We start from the raw sequence: 10,898 nt of genomic DNA on the forward strand, positions 1-10,898 counted from the left end.
GGGGGGTAGATATAGGACTGAATTTAGGGGTAGGTTCTTCACTCAGCGAGTCGTAAGTTCATGGAATGCCCTGCCAGTAGCAGTGGTGGACTCTCCCTCTTTATGGGCATTTAAGCGGGCATTGGATAAGTATATGGAGGATAGTGGGTTAGTATAGGTTAGGTGGGCTTGGATCGGCGCAACATCGAGGGCCAAAGGGCCTGTACTGCGCTGTATTCTTCTATGTTCTATGTATCCTGACTGTGACAACTTGTTCCAGACCTCTAGGCCAGCGGAAACATCATCCCTGTACAGAGTCTTTCCAGTCCTGTCAGGATGTTACATGTTTCAATGAGGTCCCTCTCACATTTTCTGAACTCTCGTGAACACAGACCTAGTCGATCCAATCCCTCCTCAGACAACACACCTGTCAAGCCAGGAATCAGACTGGTGAGTTTTTGCTGCACTTTATGTTTGATAAATATATCTTTTTTTTGATAAGGAGACTAAAACTGGATATAATACCCCAGAAGAGGTTGCCTGCATTAAAATTTTGTTGCTCCTGTACTCAGATCTTCTTGCAATGAAAGCTAATGTACCATTTGCATTCCTAACTGCTTTCTGCACCTGCATGTGTGCTTTCAGTGACTGGGTTCAAGGACACTCAGGTTCCTTTTTAGATCAACAGTTACCAATCTATCACCAAGCAAAGTAAGGCAGCTAATTCTGCACATAAAAGTAGGTAGGAAAGCATGAAGATGACATAAGGAAGGTGTAGACAAATGTACACAGGTTGAGTAAACAGACAAAAATCTGGCAGATGAAGTACAATATGGGAAAATGTAAAGTTGTTGACTTTGGCAGATCATTATTTAAATGGAGAAAGACTGCTGAATTCTAAAGTGCAGAAGGATCTAAGTGTTTGAGTGTACCCATCACAACAGTGGTAGTGTCCCTGCCCCAGATCAGAGACACCTTGGTTCAAGTCCGACCTGCTCCAGAGGTGTGTAATAACATCCCTGAACAGGCTGATTAGGTAAATAGGTTTTAAAAAGGCAGTATCCCCAGCACAAAAAAAATTAAGAAGGCTAATGGAATGCTATTGATAAGATGAATTGAACATAAAAGTAAGGACATTACACTTCAGTTATTCAGGGTATTGGTGACATAACATCTCAGATATTACGCAGTTTTGGTCTCCTTTGTTCAGATAAAAAAGTAAATATATTGGATGCGGTTCAGATAAGGTTGATATTTGGATTGGAATTATGTTTGACAAACCTGAGTGGAGTTTTTTTGAGGACATTAGTATAGAATTAATAAAGGAGAATTAGTGGGTGAAGTATACTTGGATTTTCAGAAGCTTTTGAGAAATTGCAGGAAATTGACAAGTAGAATTAAGCAAGTGGAAGGCAAGATACTAGCATGGATTAAGAATTGGCTAATGGGCAAAAGCAGAGTAGGAATGAAGGGTCATTTTCATGTAGGCAAGCTCCAGACTAGTGGGGTAATGCAAAGATCAGTACTTAGTTCCTTATGGGGACTAAATGTGATGCTTCCTAGTTTGTAGCTAATATAAAGTTAGCACAAAGAATGAAAGCAGCTTCATTTTGAACTGACATGATGAGTGGGCAAGAACAAGGCAAATGGAATGTAATGCAAAAAAATGTGAGGTTATCCACGTTGGTAGGAGAAACTGATATGTAGAGTATTAAGTCTTAAATGGCAAGAGATGGGAGAGTGTAGACGTAAAAAAGGATGAGATTCACATCAATAAATGAAGGCTTACATGAGTATGCAGCAAACTCTACGAGTGTCTACAAAAATAAAGGTTGACCTATTTGAAATATATAAATACTCTAAATAGTCTTGACAAGGGGTATATGGAAGGATGGTTCCTCTTCTGAATTAGTCCAGATGTTGAGGTAGTGGGGCAGTGTTTAAAATTTAGGGGTTGTCTTTTTAGGACAGAGATGAGAATGATACTTTTCTCCCATCGACTTATGTAACTATGTCACTATCCCAGAAGGCAATGAAAAGTAAATCATTGAATATTTTTAAGGCAGGTAAGACCATAAGACAGAGGAACAGAAGTGGACTATATGGAATCATGGCTAATCTGACAACCCTCAACTCCACTTTCCTATCTTTTCCTCATAACCCTTCATCCCTTTACTGATTAAAAATCTAACTCAGCTTTAAACATACTTAATTACTGAGCCTTAAAAAACCTTTGCAGGATAGAATTCACCATCCTCTGAGAGAAAACAAAATCCTCAGCTGTCTTCAATGAATAGTTCTTTACTCTGACATTATGCCCTCTGGTCCAGACCCTCTACAAGGGGATCAAAATCTCTCAGCATCTACTTGTCAAGCCTGGAAGTATCTTACATGTTCCAATATAGTCTCCTTTCATTCTCCAAAACTTCAATGAGTACAAGACCAATCTACTCATAGGAACATCCCTCCTTACCAGGAACCAACCTAGAAACGTGTCTCAGTGTACACAGTTATTTAGATGGTCTATAGGATATTTTGATGTTGACTCATTGACCTCTCAGTACAGGGATATTTAAACGGTCACTTGCTGACTTGATTCCTTCAGTATAGTGAGGTCTGATGACACCCGCATCATTGAGACTGCTTGATGGTCACTCATTCACTTACTAAATCCCAATGGTCAAATGCACTGACTGACTCCTCAGCACAGCACCCTCCTGTTGGTCACTCACTGACCCCTAATCACAACACCCTCTTTCTTGATAGTCACTCACTCACTAACCTCTCATCACAGGATCTTCCCAATAGTCACACACTGACCCCTCCACACAGGAGATTATTGGTGGTCATTCATTTACAGACCATTCAGCACAATGATCCTCCCAATGATTACTCATTGATCCTTCAACACAAGGTCCTCTTAATGGTTACTCAATCATGACACCTGTCAGCAGAGGTACCTGCCAATAGTCACACTAACATGACGCCTCAGCCCACGGTCCCTTCAGTGGCCACTCACTGACCCCTAAGCATAGTGCTGCTTCCAATGATCACTCACTGGATACTTCCCTCAACACTGGATACTTCTGATGCTCAGTTACTGGCTGATCCCTCAGCACTGGACTTTCCCGGGGGTTCTGTGACTTACCTCTTAGCACTGGGTCTTCCCACTGATCGTTCACTGACTGACCCCTCAGCAATAGGTGCTTGCTATGGTGCCTCATTGATTGAACCCTCAGCATTGAACCCTCAGCATAGGGTCCTCTTGATGGTCACCCTCACTGATCCTCACTGCTAGGTCCTCTCAATGGTCACTGATTGATCAAGCCCTCAGCAGAGGATCCTCTTCATGATCACTCGCAGATTCCTCATACAGTGGGCCATCCTGATGGTCACTCACACAGCAAACCATACCGTGGTCATTCATTGACTGACCGCTCATACACTGATCCCTCCTAGTGATCACTCAATGCCTGACCCCTCACACAGTGGTCATTCAGTGACCCTTCAGTGAGGTCATCTCAGTGGTCACTCACTGACTGACTGGACTCTCACACAATAGGCATTTCTGTGATCACTCACTGGCAGACCCTTCACCCAGAAGGCCATCCAGTGGTCACTCACTCACCCTTCACACAAAGATCTCTCCCAGTGGCCACTCATTGACTGCTCCCTCACACAGTGGGCCATCGCTGTGATCACTCACTGACTGACCCCTCAAATGGTGGTCATGGACTGACTGACCCCTCAGATGGTGGACATCCTGGTGGTCACTCACTGACTGACCAGTCACACAAAAATCACTCCCAGTGGTCATTCTGACTGACCCATCACACAGTGGTCCTCCTGGTGATCATTCACTGACTGACCCATCACATGGTAGTCTTCAAAGTGGTTACTCACTGACTGACCCCTCACACAGTGGATTACTACCTGACTGACCCATCACATTATGGTGCCTCCAAGTGGTCACTCTGATCCGTCACACAGTGGTCCTCCTGGTGATCACTCACTGACTGACACCTCACAGAGCGATCACTTTGGCTGACCAGTGGCCATTCACCAACTGACCCCCTCCACATGGTGGTCTCCTGGTGGTCACTCACTGACTGACCCCTCACAGAGTGGTCCCTCTCAACAATCACTCATTGATTCATGTGGTCCCTGTCGATGGTCACTCATCGACAGATCCTTCACATATTGTAACTCCTGGTGGTTACTCACTATCTTGACCCCTCACATAGTGTTCAATACCTGACTGACCCCTTACACAGTGGTCTTCCCAGTGGTCGCTCACTGACTGACCCCTCACACAGTGGTCCCTCTCAGTGGTCACTCATTCATTGACCCCTGACAAGGTGGTCCCTGTCTACAGTCACTTATCAACACATCCCTTACACAGTGGTCCCCCCGGTGGTCCTCCTGATGGTCACTCACTGACTGCCTCTTCATATGGTGGTCACTACCTGACTGACCCCTCACATGGTAGTCCTCAATGGTCACTCACTGACTGACCCCTCACACAATAGTCCTTCTCAATGGTCACTCACTGACTGACCTCTCACACAGTGGTCTCTCTCAATGGTCACTGACTGACTGACGTCTCACACGGTGGTCCCTCTCAATGGTCACTCACTACTGACTTACTGACCCCTCACAAGATGATCCCTCTCAATGGTCACTACCTGACTGACCTCTCACATGGTAGTCCCTCTCAATGGTCACTCACTGACTGACCTCTCATACAGTGGTCCCTCTCAATGGTCATTATCTGACTAACCTCTCACACAGTGGTCACTCACTGACTGACTGACCCCTCACACAGTGATCCCTCTCAATGGTCACTCGCTGACTGACCCCTCACACGGTGATCCCTTTCAATGGTCACTCGCTGACTGACCCCTCACACAGTGGTCCCACTCAATGGTGACTGACTGACCCCTCACACGGTGATCCCTCTCAATGGTGACTGACTGACCCCTCACACGGTGGTCCCTCTCAATGGTCACTCGCTGACTGACCCCTCACACAGTGGTCCCACTCAATGGTGACTGACTGACCCCTCACACAGTGGTCTCACTCAATGGTGACTGACTGACCCCTCACACGGCAGTCCCTCTCAACGGTCACTCACTGACTCCACACAAGATGATCCCTTCAATGGTCACTACCTGACTGACCTCTCACATGCTAGTCCCTCTCAATGGTCACTCAATGACTGACCCCTCATACAGTGGTCCCTCTCAATGGTAATTCACTGACTGACCCCTCACACTATGATCCCTCTCAATGGTCACTCGCTGAATGTCCCCTCACACAGTGGTCCCACTCAATGGTGCCTGACTGACCCCTCACACGATGAGCCCTCTCAATGGTCACTCGCTGACTGACCCCTCACACAGTGATCCCTCTCAATGGTCACTCGCTGACTGACCCCTCACACAGTGGTCCCACTCAATGGTGAATGACTGACCCCTCGCACGATGATCCCTCTCAATGGTCACTACCTGACTGACCCCTCAGACGGTAGTTGTCCGGGTGGAGAGCCGCCGCCGCCGCCGCCGCCGATGACAGTTCGGCGGGGAGCGTTTGAACTGGCGGTTTGGGCGGGAAGACGGTCGCTGGCGGGAGAGCCCGTGCCGCCTGTCGTTTGGGGGTTTGTGTGAGGCTGCAAGATGGCGGCCGCTGGCTGAGGGAGCAGCGGCGGCGGATCCGCCGGGGGAGGGGGGGTGGGAGGAGGAGAGGAGAGCGGGTGGGCGGCCTCCTGCAGGCCATAGAACTAGCGAGCGGGGGCAAATAAGCCAGCGTCTGCTCTCAGTTTGGAACGGTGAAGGACATTCAAAAAAAACAATACCGGAATGAAGATTTAAAATCATCCAGAGTTAGCGGCTAGGTTCTGTTGTGAACCAGTGGGTGTTGGCGGCACGGAGCAGGATATAATTTGTCAGCTGAGGGAGGGAGAGACTTTTCCCGGCTCCTTATCACCGGGGGCCCGAGGCGTCGGCCCCGGGCCTAGGCCTCGGAAAGGATGAGCGTCCTGTGAACTCAGCGCGATTGGTTATTGTTTTTTTTTAATTCTTAGTTTGACTTTTTCTCTTTATTATATTTGTTGATTCTCAAGTGGAGGAGGGTGGGAGTTGAAGTTAGCACTGGTTCCCCCTTCACAACGTCTTTCTCCCCCCCCCCCCGGGTCCACCGCTCCCCGAGCCTGAGCGGCGGCAATGGCGGACACCCGGAGGCGGGTGAAGGTTTACACGCTCAACGAGGACAGGCAGTGGGACGATCGTGGCACCGGACACGTCTCTTCCAGCTATGTGGAGCGCCTGAAGGGAATTTCTCTCCTGGTCCGGGCCGAGTCTGACGGTAAGAGATCCCGGGATGAGGTTATGTGCGTTTTGGGAGGAAGCTGGGGGAGCGTAGCATCTACCTAACAGCGTGTTATATCGGTGAGAAACTACAGGCCTCACTCCTCGACCCATGAATCTGGGACACTCTCTTGAGTTGTTGTGTTTGTAGCTGAGGTTGGAGCCTCGTTACTAGATCAGCGTTTTTTTTTACACATGAAATGACTTCTGCTTTTCTTTTTGGGCACTAAAGATCTCTCCTTTGCGCGGTACAACTCGAAAGAAGTTTAGTCTTGTTACAAAGAGTTTATACCTATCCCTCATTAACCCTCGAGGGGGTTGTCCACCTGTTTTGTATTGGCCAGCTGTCCCCTGTAGGCAGTTCCGACTTTTTTCCAAAAGGAAAACATTCTGGCTGTACTTGATTGAACAATTTTTAAGTGCTGGAGAGACTTAGCAGGTCTGGCAACATCTGTGGAGAGAATCAGAGTTAACGTTTCGAGTCAGCGACTCTTCGTAATATTGATTGTGTGATTTCTAATGTTGATTTATTATTTGTAGAGAGGCACGATTACTAGTGTTGTGGAAATGAAGAGAAAAAATTGAAATAAGAAAAATAGAGTTTATGCCTTTGGAGGAGTAGCTTTCCATCATTGTTGGACTTGTTTCAAAACACATTGGAAGTTTTCATCCAGATGCCATCAGTACTGGAAAGAATTGATAACTTAGAATCATAAACTGTTACCACACAACACTTTTTATCCATTCGTCAAGTGATTTTAAAGAGCTGCAGTTCCATTTCCTGGCTCTTTAGATTCTGCTTCATAAACAAGTTTTGGGGCATATTACAATGCTACCTTTTCTTTAAATAATTTTATTCTCCAACTTTTCTCTGTCCTCATTTGTTCTCATTAATTAGTATATTTGGAGATTGGCTGATAACACTATTCTCTCTCACTTAGTTTGGCTTCTTTCCGGATCAGGGCGTTGCATGCTAGGCCAGTACCTGTTGCCTAGCTGCCTTGTCATTATAGGTCATAGAGGTTAAGGGTTGGAAAGTATTTTTAAGGGAATCTGGGTGAGATGCCATGCCAGTCAGTCAGGGCTCTTTGCCCTAGATGGAGTTGGGTTTTTGGGGCTGCCATTGTCCATGCACGTGGAGAGTGTTCCAATACACTCTTGATTTGTGTATTGTGGATAGTCTTTGGAGAATCAGGAGATGAGTTGCCAAACTCTTGCTTGTTGTTGCAGCCACTATAATTAAATGGGTGGAACAAAGACAGACATTCCTGGAGAAATTCAAGTCTGGCAGCATTTGTGGAGAGAGAAAAACGGCGTTGGTGTTTTGAGTCCAGTGACTCTCATCAGAATTTCTAAAAAGTTGGACCAGTTTCTGGTCAATAGGAGATCCTGGAATGTTAGCAAAGCATTCATTATTGAGAGTGCCATTGAATGTCATGGCGAGATGGTTAAATTTTGACCAGTTATATCCTGTTCTTGCTACACAGGTAACCAGTTTTTTATAACAACATTTTGAATCTCTCCTTGAGTGTGGCAGTATTGCTAGAAGAAGCTTCCTATTAATCACTTCGAAAGTGACAACAATCAAACTGCCTCTTAAGTAACTCTGAAATAAGAGGTATTATGATGGCCTTAACGGAAAAAAAAGGAAAACAAAATCCAGCATTTCAGATCCCACTACTCTTGGGAAGCCATGTCTTATGTGCCCAAAGATCTGAGAATTGAAAATTGCCTTGCTCAAGTCACCAAGGCCCACAGCAAAAATAAGTCAATGGTATCCTCAAATCGAAAGGTAGACAATAATAGTGATTATTTTGCCAGAGTTTTGTGTTTGATGTCATATTCCAAGGTAATCAAATACTGTTTTGATCCTAAACTTGAGTATTGCTGAAAAGCTTTTTGTTATGCACTCATCAGGACAAAGGGAGAAAAGTAAAGAAAAAATAACATTTATACTGCATGAGAGTAAAATGTTGATTAGTTGGTTGACAAGTGGACTCCAATTGGTAGATCTGTTACCATGGAGAGTACATTGGCTAATGATGTCTAAAGGTTAATTGTTAATTTTTGTGTATGTTTTAAACGAAATAGGTTGACTTTCATTGGTAAAAGCATTGACCTGATGAATAAACCGTAAAATTCTGTTTGTTAATTTGTGGAATTGAAGAAGGAGCAGTGCAAGCATATGTCCTTTCTGTCTGCAAAGAATAGGGCCTTAAGTATTTATATATAGCATACAGCTTCTAGTACATTTGAAGTATGCCACAGTAAACCCAAAGGACAATTCTAAGTTGTTTGCAGGGTGGGGTGGTGGCAGTGGTATGGAGGATGACAACTAACTATTCTTCAACTCCAATTTCCCATCTAGTGTTCATTTTCTAATTGCCAGGTTAGTAAAGTTGGTTCATCTGGTACTATTCATAAAATCTAATAAATACCATATTATCTTGTTAACAAAAGATTTATTTGATGATGGTTTTAAAGGTAGCAGCTTTCATTGTCCACTTTTTAAAGTTGGTTGCATCACCTTCACTTCAGCATCTTTGGGCAATGGTACTCTGTTTAGCAAACAAAAGTATCGCGTAACAGGCCTCCTCATTTCACTGTCCACATTTGGTTAATGTTTAGAAAGATTCATACAGCATAGAAACAGTCTTTTCAGCCCACAATGTATCTGCCAATCAACAAAGACCTAACTACAGTAATCCCATTTACCTGTACTTGGTCCACAGCTCACTATGTCCTGACATTTTAAGAACTCATCCGGTTGCTTAAATGTTGCAAGAATACTTGCCTCCACCAGCCTCTCAGGCAGCGTATTCCAAATACACGTACACACCTTCTGGGTGTAAAATGTTTACTCAGATCTTCTCTAAAGCACTTGGTTCTCACCTTAATCTTGCATCTTAGACATGTCTGCCAAGGAGAAGAGATTCTTGTTCTTGATTATGTCTGTGTCTTTGTATACCTCAATCAAACCCACAGCTTTCTCTACGACAAGAAAAACAGCCCAGCCCTAACCAGTCTCTTTCCTCATAACTGAGACTTTGATCCTGGTGACCCTTCTTTGCACCATCTCCAGTGCAATCACATCCTTCTGCTCGTGTGGCAACCAAACTGCACACAGCCCAACTTCTTCAAATCATCCCGCTTCCTTCAGACCAAAGGGGTAACCTGCAATGGCCCAGGTTATATCTGCCTCTTCATAGGATACGTGGAACAGACTATCTTCTGTAGTTACACCGCTACCATCCCCCACCTTTTCCTCTGTTACATTGATGACTGTGTCGGTGTCACCTTGTACTCCCATGAGGAGGTTGAACGATTCATCAATTTCACTGACGCCTTCCAACCTGACCTTAAATTGACCTGGATCATCTCAGACACCTCCGTCCCCTTCCGTCTCCATCTCTGGCGACAGACTCAACACAGACATCTATTTCAAACACCCCAACTCCCACAGAAACCTGGACTACACCTCCTTCCACAGCCCCCCACAGCAGAATGAATTCACTTTACTATGCCCCCACAGTAAAAATGCAATTTCTTACTCCCAATTCCTCCACCTATGCCATATCTGCTCCCAGAAGAAGCAATTCCACTCCGAAACATCCCAGGTGGCCTCATAATTCAACGACTTTGGAAAAAAAAGTCAAAATAACAGTTTAAAAGGGAGAAGAGCAGACAAAGGAAGCACATGGTGAGGACAGTGCTGGAGAGAGAGAAAACCTGCAGTCACCGCCTTTGCTGTATGAATTCGTGTATCGCTGGACATCGGAGTGCATCTGGGAAAATTAACAAACAGTGAAATTCACAACTAATCTTGGAGGAGCTGTTGGGCAAAGTTCACAGCACAGAATCAGATAAGTTAATTGTTTTAAGTCTGTCCAAGAGCGAGGCTGCAGTAGTGAGTATAGTGGATTCTTTCTTGATTATATGTTTTTGGAGATAAGTCTCATGATTAAACTTAAAATATAAGCCATAGCTATTAATTTAACCTGGGGCAGTGTTTGTAGAGGAATAAGACGGTGTTATTTTTTGGGACTGTAGATTGTGAAGGAACAAAAATGGCCTTTGTAGTGATATGTACTTCTTGTCAGATGTGGGAGTTTAAACATAGAACATAGAAGAATATAGCGCAGTACAGGCCCTTCGGCCCTCGATGTTGTGCCGATCCATGCCCACCTAACTACACTAGCCCACTATCCTCCATATGCCTATCCAATGCCCGCTTAAATGCCCATAATGAGGTAGAGTCCACCACTGCTACTGGCAGGGCATTCCATGAACTCACGACTCGCTGAGTAAAGAACCTACCCCTAACATCTGTCCTATACCTACCCCCCCATTTATCAAGGCTTTAAGAATTACAAACCTCCCGTATTTGTCTTTAGCACATTCCAACAATTTAAATGAGAGATTTTTCCTAACGAATATAACCACTCCCCTACTTCTGGTATTAAATGATGAAAAATAAGCTCGGTCAAAGCCATTCTGCTGTAATTTCAGATGCTCCTTGTCATCCAAATGTGTCTCCTGTAACAAAGCAATATC

The 10,898-nt window shown here is 44.9% G+C and overlaps 1 protein-coding gene across 3 annotated transcripts in view; it reads left to right on the forward strand.

Annotated features, from left to right (window-relative positions):
- The first annotated feature begins 5,739 nt into the window (after window positions 1-5,739).
- The window catches only part of smek1 (SMEK homolog 1, suppressor of mek1 (Dictyostelium)), a 137,594-nt gene continuing 132,435 nt past the window's right edge, over window positions 5,740-10,898 (forward strand). The window contains exon 1 of one of the 3 annotated variants that reach the window (XM_043696929.1): window positions 5,740-6,342. In XM_043696929.1, coding sequence (XP_043552864.1) covers window positions 6,201-6,342 — 142 coding nt within the window. In that variant the 5' untranslated portion in view covers window positions 5,740-6,200. The remainder of the gene's footprint in view (window positions 6,343-10,898) is intronic. The other 2 variants (XM_043696928.1, XM_043696926.1) reach the window with 2 other exon arrangements.

The sequence above is a fragment of the Chiloscyllium plagiosum genome, chromosome 10 (genome assembly GCF_004010195.1).
Source record: "Chiloscyllium plagiosum isolate BGI_BamShark_2017 chromosome 10, ASM401019v2, whole genome shotgun sequence".
Taxonomy (NCBI): domain Eukaryota; kingdom Metazoa; phylum Chordata; class Chondrichthyes; order Orectolobiformes; family Hemiscylliidae; genus Chiloscyllium; species Chiloscyllium plagiosum.